Source organism: Paramormyrops kingsleyae, chromosome 20, assembly GCF_048594095.1.
Source record: "Paramormyrops kingsleyae isolate MSU_618 chromosome 20, PKINGS_0.4, whole genome shotgun sequence".
In the NCBI taxonomy this organism is placed as follows: domain Eukaryota; kingdom Metazoa; phylum Chordata; class Actinopteri; order Osteoglossiformes; family Mormyridae; genus Paramormyrops; species Paramormyrops kingsleyae.
Window position 1 is genome coordinate 21046349 of NC_132816.1, and position 17445 is coordinate 21063793.

At 47.3% G+C, this 17445-nt stretch overlaps 1 protein-coding gene across 2 annotated transcripts; it reads right to left on the reverse strand.

Moving 5' to 3' along the window:
- Positions 1–1185: 1185 nt before the first annotated feature.
- Positions 1186–9415, reverse strand: mfsd13a (major facilitator superfamily domain containing 13A). 2 transcript variants are annotated; one of them, XM_023820199.2, is made up of 9 exons: positions 9226–9415; positions 6479–6743; positions 6099–6178; positions 5381–5830; positions 5167–5284; positions 4817–4913; positions 4235–4406; positions 3420–3613; positions 1186–2440 (listed from the first exon to the last, which is right to left on the reverse strand). In XM_023820199.2, the coding sequence occupies exons 2-9, from the start codon at positions 6644–6646 to the stop codon at positions 2181–2183; spliced, it is 1539 nt and encodes a 512-aa protein (XP_023675967.2). In that variant the 5' UTR covers positions 6647–6743; positions 9226–9415; the 3' UTR covers positions 1186–2180. The 2 variants fall into 2 exon arrangements, with proteins under 2 accessions (XP_023675967.2, XP_023675968.2); XM_023820200.2 differs by lacking the exon at positions 9226–9415 and adding an exon at positions 9001–9193.
- Positions 9416–17445: the final 8030 nt, after the last annotated feature.

The following is a 17445-nucleotide window of genomic DNA, read 5'->3' on the forward strand; positions in this document are numbered from 1 at the left end:
CACACTCTGCCATGCTGTTTGTTTTCCTTTGTGTGTAGCCATAGCAACCTCACATCTGAGGTCTTTGTTGAACCTGCTCTGTGAATCCTGAGGACAAAGCAGTTTGCTCCTGTAAAGCTGAGGATTTCCAACTTCTCCCACAGTGACATTTATTTAAATTGACACATGCTATGGGATGTGGGATTTAAATGTGACAATGTATCATGGTTCAGAGTTATTACATACAACAGAAAGCCTGCTTAAATACCCAGTGTCAATGTCAATTCATGAGAAAAACACAGACTGTGATGAAAGGAAAATACCTCCCTTCTAATGACTGTACTTATTGTGGATTCACATATAAATCATTGGGATTTCAATGAAAATTTATTTGAAAATTAATCTTCATTTTATGTGAAAAATCCTGTATTTGTAGGACGTAGGAAGGACGCCAGCTGCAAAGCTAAAGTAAAGCTAAAGTAAAGCTAAGGTAACAAGCTGCCATAAGGTGGGGCCATCGGTCCAGGAATTACAGTTCCGGCAGCCTTTGTGCTGTTTCACGACAGGAGAGGAAGACGCCACTTGTGAAGTTTACTCCTCGTTTTTTCAAAGGCAATGAAATAATGTATGATTATCATGTTGCGTGCGAATGACATTCATAGTTTGTTTTCATAGAAATTACACGTAGCTTGAATTAATTAGAGAGCTCTGAGTTGAACATAGATACAATTTAAGTTCACATTTCTCATGAAATCATCACAATCTTTGTCCTTGATGTGCATCAAATGGTCATATGCAAGTGTATGACAAAGTGCTTAGTCTTCTCCTCAGTACTTTTCCTGGAAGTGGCATATTTCCTCAGCTTCCCAAAGGAATCTGTCACCTTATTACCTGCATTTTCATGTCAGAAAGTTAGCACGTCCCTGGGGGAAATACTCAAAACTACAACATACAGTCCATTTGGACTAAGGACTGGAAAATGGGTGATTTCTGTTTGCATCTGATATAAGCCTGGACATCGTACATTTAAAGAGAACTCGCCCATCATTCTTGTTTTAAGCACTACAAAGGCAGGAAAAAAATACAAATGAATCTCTTGGATCCCAGAAACAGCTATTCTCAATCAGGGAGTTTGTCAAAGTAATTTCCACCCAATAAAGACCTTACCAAGTCAGAAGAATAAAAAATAAATAATCACACAGGTAATGAGGTACAGTATGATTTATTAGCATTAAAATCGTAAGACGGGTGGCACATTGGACAGATTTTATCGCTCAGTATCAAATTGTGGACGTGGACTGGTAAACCTGATGCTGAAAAGCAACGCTTAAAACGTTTTACGTGTCTTCGGATGTCTGCGTAGATATTTTACATCACTGCAAAACACCGGGCAGGGTTAGTTTGTAAAAATATACATTTGCAAAATTTTCCATTTTAAAACTCAGACATTATAAAACACCTGGATCGACCCTGATCGGTTACAGGCATAAACGAACGGCAGTGAAGCAGACTTGGAGACGTCCACTAGGTGAGGAATGTCATTACCACACAGGTTTGTTATTTTAACCGCCGCCCCTAAAACCACAATTTAAAGAGAACTTTACTGGCATCCATGTGATCACACACATACAGAGAACATAAAAACATTTGAGGTTTGTGGAGGCAAGTAATGTATGAAGTCTTTCCTTCTTTCCTCAGTTCAGTCATTACCTTCAAAATATTAAGAAAATATTTTCCTAAATCTGTATAAAACTCCACACAATTTAAGTTTTTAAATCATGAAACATGAAATCATAAAATTTTTGGCAATAGCAATCAAAATGACAACTGCACTTCAGCTTGATGACATGCTTCTGCTCCAATAGTGCAGAAAAACCAAATGTAGACCCGGTGCTAGTTTTAGAGCAGGGTGAGAATGCAATGCCCCCACCGACCAGCTGGTTGGTTGTACTTGGGCAAAAATGCCTGGAATGTCTCATAAATACTGTTCTGTATGTTGGTTTAAAAGTTAAAAAACAGAGGTTTACCGTTCCCTAGCAACCCCACCCTGCAGCATATCCATTAGGGGAGTCAGAGAGGGTGTTGTGGCAGAATTGTCTCTCTGTGGAAGGCTACTATCCCGTTTCAGTCACCAATCTCTTAGCAAGCTCAATCCCCCTCACCAGCTTAACTTATTCACCTTCTGGCCACAAGGGCGGCGCTCACACAGCCTTGACATCCATAGGGCGGCAGTTGTGCGGGTCCTGACGGAGAGCCTTGACGGTCTGCAGCCGCCGGCCGTGTAGTGTGAAGCGGGACCAGGCTAGCAGCTGCAGCAGGGCGCAGGTGATGGGCACCAGGACCAGCAGGTAGAAGCAGCCCTGGCGGAGTGCCACCTTAACCGTGACCTCTGCCCCTGGGCTGGGTGCGGCCCGTACAGCTACGGCGTCCTGCATGGGGTCGCGCTCGAAGATGTCGTAGCCTGGGAGGAAGTTAGGGAGGAAGGCGTACGGCAAGCCGTTTTAGAGGATATCACAAATTAATTTCTAATTAGTTAGAATGCAGATTCTTGATATAAAAAATTCAGTCATAGCTAGTTAAAACGCCGGTTCTTCATACTGGAAATTCTAATTTTGCAAGTGACATTCAGAACGTTTTCTCATTAATTTCAATGAGCTGGAATTTGACCTAGTTAAAAATGCTGATTTCTGATATCAGGAATTCAAATTGAATCATTGCTAATTACAAACAAATTCCTAGTATCAGAAATTGGATTTTCAACTAGTTAAAATAGAATTTCTGGTATCAATTTTGACTAGTTAAAGTCAAATTTCTGATCTCGGAAAGACATTATAACTAGCTACAACTGAATTTCTGATAAAGAATCTGCACTCTAAGTAGTTAGAACTGAATTAGTGATATCCTCTAGAAATGCATTAGAGCTGAAAGGTCTTTGCCATGAAGATGGGACCAGAACCCACGCCGGCACTGGTTATGACATCCCTCAGGGTAAAACAATGCAGGGCCCCACCCTGTGCATTAGGAGCGGTCTTAGCGAAGGCAGAAATCCGAACCGGCTCCCCCCTTTTCCCTTCCGTCTCCATCTTCTGAGCACTGGCATTATGCGAAACTGACTGCGGTCGCAGAATTTAAGCCCTGCGGCTTTTAATTTGGGGAAGAAACACAGCTGGGCTGTCAGACAGCCTGGGGCAGGACTCCCCATGAAAGACGTCTGAGGTTTTATGGGCACAAACCTCTGAATGCGACTGTCAGCTGGGAAGGTGGGGGGCGGGGAATGGACAAAACAATAAAAATAGATTTGGATCCATCGTTTCAGTCTAATTACTACCATCTGCAGGGCTTTTATGATGGATTGAAAGATGACTCTTATACTGCATAGACTCCACCCACAAATGAGGTCTGTGGCTTTAGCTCCGCCCCTTCACACACACTCCACTGACCTGTGTACAAGCAGAGCAGCCAGGTCCCCGCGAGCGGAGCAATGGTCTGGCCCGGTTTGGTGACCAGCGCCACCATTCCAAAGAGCAGCGCCGAGGCGGCCTGCTGCCGTCGGTTCAGGACCAGGTCCTCGTCCACCAGGTCTGTCACCACCAGGTTGAGCAGCTTGCAGGTTCCCTCCGTGAAGACGCGGTTACTGCGGGACAGACCACGGGACAGACCACCCTCTCCTTAGCTTTTGGGACACAGGAGGAGTTCATTACACTCAATGTGCCAGATTCTCCCCCGCCGCCTGTCGGGCACCAACCAGCCTTCAGGCCCCCCTCCCAGTCTGTTTCACATCAGTGTCCCTGTGGGTCACCACCCCCACCCCCAAATATCCCACGCTGAAGCTTGTACTAGGGGGGCTTTGCCAAGTGAGGGGGATTTCTCACAGCAGAGAACATTTTCTTCACCTTTGCGTAAGAAGTGGACTCTATACACTTTTTTAAACATTCTTCTTTCACTGCAAGCGGTCTCTAAGCAGAAACTGCACAAAGCCACTGCGCAGCCCTCATCAAAAGTCTCACTGCATGCAGCACATTTGCGTGTTTGTTTGTTTATTACTGTTTTGCACGTTGTCTTCTGTGTAAAGTCATTTTGGAAGTCTTGGACAACCGCGATTTCGTGTCACACCATGCCCACATATTCTGAATTTACAGTGGTTTGACTGGACCGTACTGCGGTGCCGTACCAGTCCACAGGAGCTCCGAACGCACCACGGAGACGCCCGGCCGGCCAGTGCGGGAGGAGCCGGGCCGGGAGGATGGCGCCTCACCTGGCGATGAAGAGGCACAGCAGGTAGACGTGGTCGGTGCCGGCCAGCAGCATGACGGCGCTCAAGGCCAGCTTGAGGACGAAGAGCCAGCGGATGACGCTGTAGACCCCGAATCGCCGGCATAACGTCAGGAAGTACAGGTTGTTGATGTGGGGGGCGATGTATGAGATCCCTGTCGGCACAGGGGGGTGGAGCGCATCAATCGACCAATCAAAATGTATTTATATAGCACCTTTCAAACAACTGAAATGTACCTCCATAATCAGAGATAATGTAGACAAAAAAAGCCCCCCTCCCCCCTCCATTCTCTTTCTTGCGATCTGCACCCTGGTGTGTGTGTGTGTGTGTGTGTGTGTGTGTGTGTGTGTGTGTGTGTGTGTGTGTGTGTGTGTGTGTGGACAGTTCAGGGTGTCTCTCATCCCCCAAGGCGGTGCTGTACTGCTGAGCTGGAGAGAAGCCCAGCCCCCTGGTTCCCCCCACCAGGATACAAAATGTCTGAAGCACCTCCATGAAGGCCCAGTTATCTAACCCCGAGGCACCTCCAAGAACCCACAAGAACCCCCCCCCCGAAGGAATTCTTACCTAGCAAGAAGGAACTGGTGGAGGCCGAGATCTTGTCTGAAAGAAGGTGCTCCAGGAACAGGGGGAAGAAGTTACTGTTAAAGTGGCAGTGGAACACCTGAAGGGAGGGGCGACGAGAGCAAAAGGTGAGGGAAGGGAGATTCCAAACTAAACACCAGCCTCATCCCACTGGGACAGGCAATTAGACAGCTGCGCCATTTTGTACAGCTTTCTTAAACAACCATAAACAGCTAAAAAATGTTTCTAGGCAACACAGGACAAGGTCTATAGCTTTGGTATAATCATAGTGTCATTTGAGGCTGGAACATGTGACTCAACACCACCCTGATAGCGTCACCATGGCAACACACCTGAACCAGGTTCATGGACACGAACCACAGGAAGTTCCTGTGCCTGGACAGCTGCCTTAGGTACTGGCCCAGGGTGACGGGCTTGTCATGGGCCAGAGGGGCGGCATCCACACACAGCCTGAGTGGGACAGCAGGAACATGCACAGGCCTGTCATTCAAAGCCACGTGGACACACCCCCCCCATGTGACCGGTCATGTGACGAGTCCTACATACTCCTTCAGGGCCTCTGCCTCGCTCCACCGCGGCCGGGCCCCACTCTGGAAGCGGCGTCGGAGCAGGTGGGAGACAACCGTGAAACCCAGCGCCGACATGCCGGCCAGAACCACACAGAAGAGCCGGAAGGGGAACAGGTCCGCCTTGTCCCAGAAGCCATGAGACAGGAAGACTGAGAGTGAGCCCAGGGCGCTGAAGATCGAGCCGTGGAAGTTCAGGCGCGTGCGGTCGGCCGTTGACACGGCCAGGTCAGCCAGCAGCGCGTTGTGGTTCAGGTCCACTGCAGTCAGGAAGCCGTCGTACAGACAGAGGCAGGCAAGGAACTGCAGTGCCGGGGGGGCCCATGCCACCCAGAAGGCCAGGAAGGAGAGCGCAAACAGGGGTCCGCTCCAGGACAGGGCCTGCACCCTCTTCAGAACCACCTCAGGGGAGGTCAGCTGGGTGCCTGACCTGCAGGGGGCAACAGAGAGCAGGGGATGCAGCCCCAGCTTAGGTGTCGCTCAGGACCTTGAGGAGCAAACTTCCCAAGAGCGACGGACACCCCTGCACTGCAGCTGGACTCCCCTGTATGCCCACCCCCTGCATATCACCACTCTGCCCCCCCCAGCCTCTACCACATGCTGGAATCTCAGGCGGTCGCCATTCATGCCGTTACTGCCTCTACCGCACGGCGCGTCTATCTACACAGCCGACAGCACGGAAGGCGGCGAGAGCTTACTCCTGCGAGCCGAGGAAGGAGCGGTCACTGAACCAGCCGAAGAGGGGGTCATTCAGGCTGTTCCAGATCAGGAACACAGTCTGGCAAGGAGGGAAGGGGGGGGGGGAGCATCTCGTGTTAAAGTGCTGCCATAGGCTCATGGGAGTTTTACTTTTATTTTTAACAAAAAATGAAAAGGCAGAATGAAAAATGATTGGTTATCTTTTTGAACCAATCAGATCTTGGTCAGATGTCAGATCAACCAATCAGATGTCTTGGACCCACCTCCTCTACAATTTGACTGGTTATCTCTCTGAACCAATCATATTTCGTTCTGCCCTCAGTACATTTTTGTGGAAATGTACATGGAACTGGTGAGGGGAGAATGTCACGGTCCTCACCTCTCCCACCCAGAAGGAGATCTTGTCGATCTTGTAGATGGACACGAAAGTCTCCACGTAGTACAGGAGGAACACATTGTGCAGGATGGAGACGAAGAGCGACAGGGAACCGTAGAGCACTGCCGTGGGGACCCCGGGCCAGCTGGGGCCCCCCGTCCGCTCGCCCATGCTCACTGGCCGCCGCTGCCAGGCCCGTTCAGCCGCTCGGCCGAGCCGTAGCCATCCTGGAGATGCTGCCTATGCTGGGTCAGCCCCGGTCCTGCCTCTGTGGGAGAGGAGACACAGAACAGCGAAAGCTAAGAAACAGATACAGTGTCATGCAGCTGTGCCGATTTCACAGAGGATGACGCCCCTCATACCTCAGGAAACAGCTGTGCAGTAGGAACCAAATAATTACTTTGCCTCTTAGAAACATCACTGAAACACTATGCCAGAGGAAAACAACAATACCAGAGGAAACCCAATTAAACAAACTGATGACATCACTTCCTGTTTGAAGAAAGTGATTAAGCATACAAGCACTCAAACTGGGCACATACAGCAAAACAAACAGGAGAGCCGACATCAGCTAAAGTGAATCCCGGGGTAGGAGGAGGCCAGGCCATTTTTTCAGGATCAGCCCCCCCATCTCCATCACAACTGAGCCAGGTCATTAATCGTTAAGCTGAACTTAACCCTAAATCACAGTCCCTGGCATGGAGGGGGCAGCTCTGAGACATCAGCTTCCAGGATCCTTAACAATTCATTCCCAGTCCTGAATGTTTGAGTAAGTTGACCAGAAATAGGCGGTTTATTTTACACACCCTAGCAGAGTAAACACCTTGGGGAGACAGCCACACACACACACACACACACACACACACACACACACACACAGGAGTTTCCATCTCCGGGTACAACGTCACTGGAGCGTAGAATATACATCAGGACTCTCACGGATGTCTATCATGGGAAACGTCTAGAAAAGCTCTCCACACAGTCTTGGTGAATGAGGACAGGCGTGGTCAGTTAGAAGACACAGCCTGCTGACTGCCTGCCCCCAATCCACCCCCCATCCCAGCCCAGCCCAGCCCAGCTCACTGTCCAAATAAAAACCTCCAGGTCTATTCATGGTGGCACCTGGACAGTGACATTTGGCCCATTATCAGGCACCGCTGCCATGGTTACCAAGGAGGTACTCCAAGGTGAGTGGAGGGGCCAGCACACATACCCACCCAATCCAACCACAGTGTCACAGGCTGGACGTCCTGCTGTCTGAAGCAGCTGCTTTTGCTTCTCCTTGAGCCCCTCCCTCTGGAACCCCCCTCCCCCCATTGCCCAGACTGTATAAAGAACCACCCATATTGTCTGTCATCTGATAGGACAGCTCTGTTGGAGATCTGATCTGATGTCACCTGTCCTGATCTGATATGTGTGAACCCACTCCCACATCCGGACACACACTCACTCTCACTATTGGGTCCCTGATGCATAAGGGCGCAGACAGATCCAGGCACGGCCTGCAAGATTTCCCAGTTGTCACAAGGTTGCTGGTTTACGTCCCAGACATCGGCTCATTCCCTATAAAACTAACATGATATTGTTGCCTGAGCGCAGTCTGGTAGGGAAGAAAAGATTTCCTGAAAGAAGCCCTTAAACAAGGTATGCCTACTTCAAAATAAAAAAGAAAGCATAAACCACGATAAACTGATCTAGATAAGTAAGATTACAAAGTTAAAAGAAATTCTCACAAGCCCCTGAGCAGCCGTACTGCAGCGCTTCCGCTTACACAATGACATTTCTGCGATGCACAGTAAATATCTTTGTAGTAATTCAACTATAAGGCTAATTATTACTATAATACGCGGAAATATTAAACCTTTACCAGAGCCAAGTTGTCAACGTTCAAACGATGCCGTTGGTGTTAAGGGCGTGAATTTAAGCTGCTAAAATGTCAAAGGAATCCGACAGAAACTAAGGCAATGATCCCAGAATAGGCTGGAAATCCTGAGCATGACATCCTGTGAGGCTTTCGGGTACAAACACAGACCGCCTGCTGCCAGTGATATTTAGCATAGAGACTGATCATGGAGGCCACTTCGTTGTTTATAAGGCACAGGACTGCATTCACTTTTCGGACAAACTTCCCAAAGGTCGGTTTTATTTTTCAGCGGGAGGAAAATTAACCATTTAGACTTAGAGAAGCCTGCCCCGCCTGGCCACTGTAATACTAATATCCACAGCTCCGTTTTCATCGTGTATCAGCGTATTCTAACTCCCATCCGACCCAAACATCACACTAGACTATGTATCCACCCACGATACATTTACTGTGTATGTTTGGGCGTCACTTAATGTTACATTGTTTCCGCTTACTATTGAACTTATACATCATGATCTTATATTACGCCGGTAAGGTGCCACACTTTAAATAAACGCTTCCCGGCGGCTGCCACAGGTCCCCCACGTCCCAGTTCAGAGACCACTACCGACTAGCTGGTTAGCTGGTTAGCCAGCAGGCGCTAACCAGTAAGATTACTCACGATTGCCTTATGCCTCCCTTCTTCCTCCTCTTTTACGTGGTCGTCGCCGTCCAAACGGCACAATTAAAAAAGCATCAATGGAAACCTTCGGTTCTGCTTAAATATGCCTCGGTTTTTCGTTGTAATTTACAATATATAGCTACCTCGCTAACTTACTATAACCAGACAGCTTACCGCCGCTTTTCCCCGCCCCCGCGACCCCTGATCATCGTTTTTATCGCTCACCATGTCGACGAACGCTCCACGCAAACTGTTGATCGGCGGCGGACGGCGCCCCCGGAAAACGTGCCGATGCGCAGCCTCCCAGCTGCACGCACACACACACTCACACACCTTCGCCGGTAATAAAGAGGCCCCACAGAGCCAGGAAATTTAATCGCGTCACCAGACACCCAGCCACGCCCCGTCCCTCCACGCGCACGCCGGGGCTCTCGGCCGCCCGAAGTCCGCAGCCGCAGCGCCACCTGCAGTCCGTGCGCCGTCGGCACCGCCGTGCTTTTACCACCCCCGCGCTCGGAGTCGCCGTTCCGCTTTCTTCACTATTTCCCCGTTGTCTCTTCTCAAAAGATGTCAGCGGAACAGAGTCGATCAACATGGCAGCAGTAACTTAAAACCAGCACCGTTATACCTCTATTTACATATATACATCTATGTAATAAACACTGGATAAACAGTTATGGAAGATATAGGCTACGGGTTGATATTTTAGCAGGCAATATGTTATAACTGTGCGCTATGTATTTATTGAGCAGGTAATTCAAGCAAAAGGAAGGTCTGTATGTGTACACAGACAAAATACAGCTAAGAGGGGGAGCAAATTGAAGGGAACTGCTAACAATATAGGCCTATTATTGTAACGGAGCCGAGGAAGAGTAGATCCGCGCATTGCCTTCTGGACAGTTCGAGTTTACGTAATGCTGTCATACCAGTCCCGAACTGGGCGTAATGGGATGTTGGGCCGAACTTCATGTCTCTGTGAAGAAGAAATATGGTTTATGGTCGAAGCCCATATGGTTCTGTAGGCAAGCTTCACTGGCGCCCCCTGTCTGAGACAAAGTGAAATTGGCTTGCTAAGCTGGCGCCCCCTCAGAAAATGGCGCCCGAGGTGGCTGCCTGTGTCACTTAATGGGTTGACCAGCACAGCTTTGTGTTCTGCACTCCAGAACTTCGAATAAAAGTTCCGGTGATCGATGATGTGGTGACTGGGGAAACTACAGAAGCACTATGCTGTTCATTATCATCTTGGAATGGTGCTTGCAACACAGGGTGCAGCTATAGTCCTGTAAAACGGCCATATACTGTCATGGTTGTTATATGGCCACGCACAGCAAACCTAATGAAGAAAGTCGCAACTACAAGGCGTTATGGTGTTAGCGAGAAACATTAGTTGCAGGCAAAAACAGCTCTTACATCTAAAAGAATAGGACTTTATGTACATCTACAAATTGCAAGTCTTAGATTCTAAAAATCTAAAAATCGTATAAAAACACAGCACCGTTTTAAAATTCATTTACATTTGGTTTTCGTGGCCTGTGTGTAGCCATGTTGTCTTCCGTGCAGTGCTTCTCCGCCAGCGTAATCCGCTGTATTTGTGTCCGTGCCCGACCGCACAGTGGCTACGGCTTATTGCGCCCGACTAATGATGCTTCATAAAGTATTTGCTGCATGGCGCCCTACTTCCAGCTGTCGGCAATCAACAAGTTAGCGAGCTCGGCACGTTCAGCTGCATGAAGCGGATACTAGTCAATTCTCATAAGACCCACGGGAGATGTTTATGATTTAATTTATTAATGCGTTATTATTTCCTATTTAAAATGAATATAATTACATTATGGGCCACTGGCATCACTGGTTTCCTTATTTAATTCATTTTGTTGGTGTAAGTCATCAAGTATTGATGAAGTCTTGTTCCCCTAACCCCATTTTCCATATTGGATATGTGTATTTTAGTACGCGATTTTAGTGTGCATAAGGTTTTTCAGGAATGCATTAGCTGCATTGTAGCAGGACTGACTGTACTTTATTAATCTTCAGAGGGAAATCAAACCTCATCATATCTGCCATTCCTGAATGGATCCTCAACAATGTTTAACAGCCGGCAACAGACATGTGAGCTGAAGGCATCTTTCTGCTTCGTCCAAACATAAGTCTGTCTGATGGTGTAAAAGGCGATTCAGCCGGCCGTATGTTTACGCCGGGTTATGTGTCTGGGTGCGCCGGTCTCGGGTGCGGGTGGTTTCTGAATGGCAGTCATGCAGTCATGCAGCAAAGTCTTGCTTTGTGAAAATTGTGACACGTGGGTCCTGTTCAGACTGGGTCACAGGGGTGTTGTATCTATCCCTGCCGGTGAGTTTTGAAATGCAACCACGTGCCTCTTTGCCAACAGGGTTTGTCCTGTGTCTTCTGTCATGGATCCACTTCATGCACGATTCAATGGCCAATTGCTGGTGTTTGGCTCTGTGGGTCAAGTCTCTGTGTCTGTATTCAGAAAGGTGTGGGTTGAAACCATATGGAATGATGTCAGAGTTGGGCCCCCGAAGCAAGCTCCTTAACCCCAGGGGATGGCTGAACCTTCTCTTTCAGTTGTATCTCTCTTTTGATAAAATTGTCTGCTAAACACATTGATGCAAAAGACCTGCTAGAATTAAAACAGAACAAAATAGGAGTAGTAGCTTTCTGTAGAGGTGGTACAGAAGTGGTGAGGATGATGGAAATTCTTATCCAAGTGTTACTAACCAGGGGACGCGTTATGGAACAGAAGCGTTTTGCTTTAGTAAGTATATTTATCAATACAGCTCTACAGCATCTATAAATGCTATATTCTGACACCAGAAGCCGATGTATAGCTTCTCTTACGGTAATATTGGCCGAAATTTCATCGTACAACTGTTTGCATAGTTTAATCTGCTCCAGAGCGTGAGAGCGGTCAGCCCCACGTGGCCGTTAGAGGAAATTCGCAATGACGTTCCGAGAGCTCAGAGGAGAAATGAAAAAGCTGTTACGCCGAGGGAAATATGTCAGCATGCTCTATCATTCTTTCGTTTTTATTTATAGGTTCACTTTTCGGCCACATGTGTTTCTGATGACCATTGTATACAGGCTGTATCTAAAATAGGGAAATGTTGCTGTTATCTTGATGGAAAAAAGGTCCTTTACAGTTTCAGTCCCCCGTTTATTAACCTACGACGCTCTCTGTGTTTTGCCCTCCTCGTGCCGATCTCCTCAATAATTAGTAACAAACATCGAAAATACAGTATTTCAAATTTCCCTATAAAAGGTACGAATGTCTGCACGTGTTTGGCGATTTATTTATTAAAAAATTCTAAACACCACAGAGGTTATTAAGTCTATTTATTAAGAGCAGCATATATTACATAAATTACGGTATACCGTGGATATACACCCATCTATATGGAAAACTAGCAGTTGTGATCGTGGCTAAATATTTGAACTTATGACCAAAACACTCTTGTACAGTCCTTTTGTGTACTTTTAAACAGGGGGTGTAACACAAGCAAGTGTGGTATCAGAAATGATCTGGGTAGCAAGTTTTATATTTGCTCAGAAAAAAAATCACAATTAAACATTGGAACATATGCAAATGCACAATAACAATAAAAACTAAGACAAATTTTCTTGTGTTCTCCAAAAAGTTATTGATACCTTGTCGGACAACCTTTCCTAAGAGGCTCCCCAGCCAGTCTGTGTTAAGTTTCTCCACTAACTGAATTAATTATTTAGATAAATATTATTTTATCATTAATATAAATATTGCTTTATAATAAATCTATTATTTTATAATGGTGCCATATATGTACACTGTGAACTCACAACGTTAGAGGTGTGAGGTTTGGTGCACTGCCCTACCTGCCCTTTGATTGGTTTTATATTAGACCTTACTCATAGTAGGCCTACCTTACTTGTAGTAGTCCTACCTTACTCATAGTAGGTCTAGTAGTTGTGATATAGTGGGATAATGTTCTGGGAATGTCAGCAAAATTCAACACTTCGAATGTTTTCATAGCTTATTCATAACATTCAATAAACATTCTTGGAACAAAAAATCTTTAGTTGGGTTGCCAGTCTGGTTACTCAGTGAAGTACGCGTTAAGTGGATGGAAAGTATCAAACCCAGTAACAGCGAAAGTTGCTTGAAGATGAGAAAAAAGCCACAAGTTTTTTTTTGAAGCCAAAGGAGACCTTTTTTCTATGCACAGGGCAGATATGTTTGGCATTTGCTAAAGGTTAATCTGACGGCTGGCTTTGTGCTCGGTGCATGACACCATGTTCAAGAGAAGATGTACTCTTGTGTCATTATGGCAGCCCGATGAACCGAACCGGACTATAAAATGATGTTCCGACTTGTATCTGGATATAGAGGCAGGTGAGCAGTAGGGCTGAAAGGGACCAATCGGCGGAGCCGTAATGCCGCCACAAATGCCTCTTTCGCTAACTACACATTTTAATCAGGTGTTATTCAGAGAAGCCGCTCTGCCCTCCCCAGCATTTATCGCCGCTTGGTTAGAAGAGGCTGATGTCGCCATTTCTTGTCATTTTATCCATATTATGTGCAAGTAATGATGGACTCCATCTATTAAGCTTTATGCATTACATTTGTACATAATGTGAATGCTCTGTAATGTAACGATTTTTCTTGTTTTTCCCCACAACGACCAAACCACTAGATTTCAAACCTGACTGTGGTGCATCCTAATCCCCCCTGATGCTTGGACCCTAAGCAGGGCAGTTTTCAGTCTGGCACCCAATCAGTTAATAGTGCAGTAGATTGACCTTGATTAATGGTTGACAAAAATCAAGAAAACATAGAGTCGGTTGTAGTGAAACCGGCACTGCACTATACTGTACGAACTTAAAGGGAATGATCACATGGTTTGACATTTCTCTGACTGGCTTAAAATTATTTTCTGAAATACTTGCCAGATTTGCTAGATTTAGGTCACTCCAGGTGATTATGGGATTTTTTGTCTCCGAAAGAGTTCTGGAAGGAGATGACATGGCATTCATCTTATCTTTTAATGTTTGTCTCAGTAAAAAAAACAGTTGCTGTAATCCTTCTTTTACCACCTAAGCCAATTAGATGCTGATTAGAGGGAGAAACCGTCCAATAGGATGCAAGGTAACGTCAAGGCAAGGACCAACCAAAATTCAGCTCCAGAGAGTAAAAGTCCAGACTGGGGTTTTGTTTCAACCAACCAGTTCAGTACTCTGTGACTGTAACTATGTTCAACTGGATGGTTGAAACAAAATTTTGGTCTGGACTTTTACTCTCTGGGTCTGAATTACCCAACTCTAAAATAGTATGGACAGTAGAGACATGTTCCTACAAATTTTATGGTAGGAAGCTGGTTTGATCCCTACCAGTGCTAAAACCAAACTTACATCCTTGGTTCAAAGCCCCCCATTAGTCGGTGAAAGGGCTGTGAAATGGGGTGAAGGAGACCGGAAAGTGCATCTGCCCAGTCAGGACTGGTGCTTTTGCGACGTTCCTATCGCAAAGGAGCCAGCGGCCTCATTTAAGCTCATTCAGAAAAGCCGCACTGTCTCCCTGCAGCTGCACGGACAATCTGCCACACAAGCGGCGCGATGTGTAACACTGGAGCGCGTCAGTGTCGCAATTTGCCGCTTTTTCACGAGAAATGCGACACGTGGCATGACCCGCATCTGCCGATGATTCATGAACATCCTTGCAATCTGCATCCCGTTTGCATTCACAGGGACTAATCGAGCGAGTCTGTAAAAGAGGAGGTCGGGCTGCGATGGCAATATGGCGGTACAGTAAAAAGTAAAAATGCCTTCAATACCGAAAGGGCTGCAAACAGACAAAAGAAGACGCATCTGATGCCTGCACTAATCAACTGTATTATTTTTAAGGCGCAATCTGTCAACATTGATTTCTTAACATTGATTTCCGAATAGGGACTTTTCCCTTGTCAGCATGAGTTCTTCTAACGGCTGTTAGTGATGCATAATTTAATCCCCGTGTGATTTTCATGCATGGAAAAAAGAAGAGAAACAGACCGCAAAGCTTGGACTCAAAAATCCACACGTTTTATTCAGGTGTAACTGAGAAAAGCATCATGGACCAATCAGACGCAATGTGTCATAAACGGTTGTTTAATGACGGTTCAGTCTCCTATCTAGCACTTCCATTTCCCTGATTGGCTGAACTTGGATTCGCATTCTGCTAAACCTCAGGGAGTCTGCTGACAGACCCACTAAAACAGCAGAAAAGCACCCCCCCCACACACACACACACCCACCCTGCAGTTTCATTTATCAATAACTGAGTAGGAAGATCATTTGTCCCACAGACACCTGGTGCAGGTTCTGCTGGTGCAGTCGAATTTTCCGCGCCGCTCTGTGATCATGTGACCACCTTCTTGAGTCGTGCTGGTGCTGCGGTGGCTGTGAGCACCGGGCAAAAAGAACTGAGTCCATAGATGCTTCATGTGTGTAACCCACCATCTATGGAATTCAGTTCTCAGGGCCGGGTCCCTTGTCCTGATGCCTTTGGCGGCCATCTTGGGCGGCCATCTTGGGCGGCCATCTTGGGCCGGTCTTCGGTCGCTGTTTCATCCGGCTGCTGAGAGTAGAGTCGTGTCAAAGGGGGCGGGAGCACAGGAAGTGGTGGGACTTCCTGGCTCGGGGGATTCTCTGTGTCCTTCCACCTTCCTACGTGGTTTACATGGGTGCAGGTGATGCTAGATAAAAAGTGTGAAAGTGGAACTGCGTGATGGGGGCAAACTCCCGCTCTCCACCAAGATCGCCTCCCCCCCCCAGTGTCCAGGAACTCGCTGTCTCTCTGAAGTGTAGCCATTCCCAGCACATGAAAGCGGGCCTCTGAATGCTCTCCCCCCCCCCCCCCCCCCACTGAAGATCACATTTCACAACAGGCTGCCCACTCCCCCCAGTGCACCCGCACTCCGACCTCTATGCATCTCACAAATAAGAAACAGGAATGATCCATTAAAACAACAGGCTGAAAATGTGTCTGCGTGCGACCACACGTGCTGATTCACGCCACAGGGCTGTGGAGAATGCGTGGGACGTGGGGTGAGTCACGGTCGCCTATCAACGCCGCGGCCCCTCGCTCTCTCTCTCTCTCTCTCTCTCTCTCTATCTGTCCCTCTCTTTTCCTTGCCTGCCGTTCCACACACACGTGCAGCTTCCGCGTCCGGCTTCTGGCCCTTTGCATTCTCCTGCGTCTCTTTCTAATTATAAAACAGGCCTCCTAGTTCCATTTCAGGGGACAGCTTGTTTGATTGAGGGACGTCATCATGGCTGTCTGCTGCCGTGTGGACGTTTCAGGAAAGGCGGAGTCCCACCCGACACCTGCATGTCCCCTGAGCGGCCGCCCCCCCTATTCCAGATGATGTAGATTCACACCTTGGATGCCGGTAACTAACGCACCTCCTACACTCCCATCTCGTTTACAGCCCTCATCAGGACATGTGGCTAGATGGATGGATGGATGCTTTGTTGTATGTTTTACTAATGTATTTTTTTGGTGTTTTTTACCTATAAAGTGACTTAAATTATATAAACAGGTAAATCTGACTTACATAAGGGTGTGTGGAGAAGATTACTTACGTCAGTCATGAACTGTCTGTATAGTGTTTATCGACGCATATCTTATAATAATACTGGTGAACATTAGGGTTCAAAGCCAATAAAAGCATATCAGGTATGTTACGATGTGATGACCTGAACACGTCAGAGTCTTCTGGAACCTTCCCTAACCCCTCATCTGGACTCACCTGCCTTCATATTTGTTATTTTTCTCCGGAGGGATTTTTCTAGCTCAAAGGTACAACAGCAGCCCCTTCCTCAGATCTGAGCCAGCCACCCTGCATTCATCTTGCACGTGCTGCTTTGGGGCTGGGTGGCCTTTGATTCTGTCCTCTCCAGCAGAGCCAAACGCACCACAGTCAGCGTGGGCTTGTTTGAACAGCCCATCCAGCAGATCCCCCTGATGGAGTCAGACCTGGCCCGCCAGGTTTGCCTCTCCCCGTAGGTCCCGACATCCACACCTCCGCGGACGTGTGGATGTGGCGCCATCTTGTTAAACTCTTGAACCTTAAAGCCACTGGGTTCTAAGGCTGGTCCAGCTGAACGTCTCGTGGCCTGTGCTCATCTGTCAGATTTTTTTCTGGAGATTGGACCCTGAGTGTCTCAGTAAGCCAGCACAAATGGGACTGTCTGTCAGACAACTTGGGGGGAAAAACACCACCCCAGCAAAGTTCTACTCCTGTCTTCTCTGAGACACACACACACACACACACAAACACAGACGCAGCTTTGTAATTTTATCTTTGTGGGGACTCTACATTCATTTCTATGGATAAAACCATAACATGACGACCTTAACCCCCACCCAGCCCTAGCCTTAACCATAAGTAATTGATTGCAGTCACAGATTAAAAA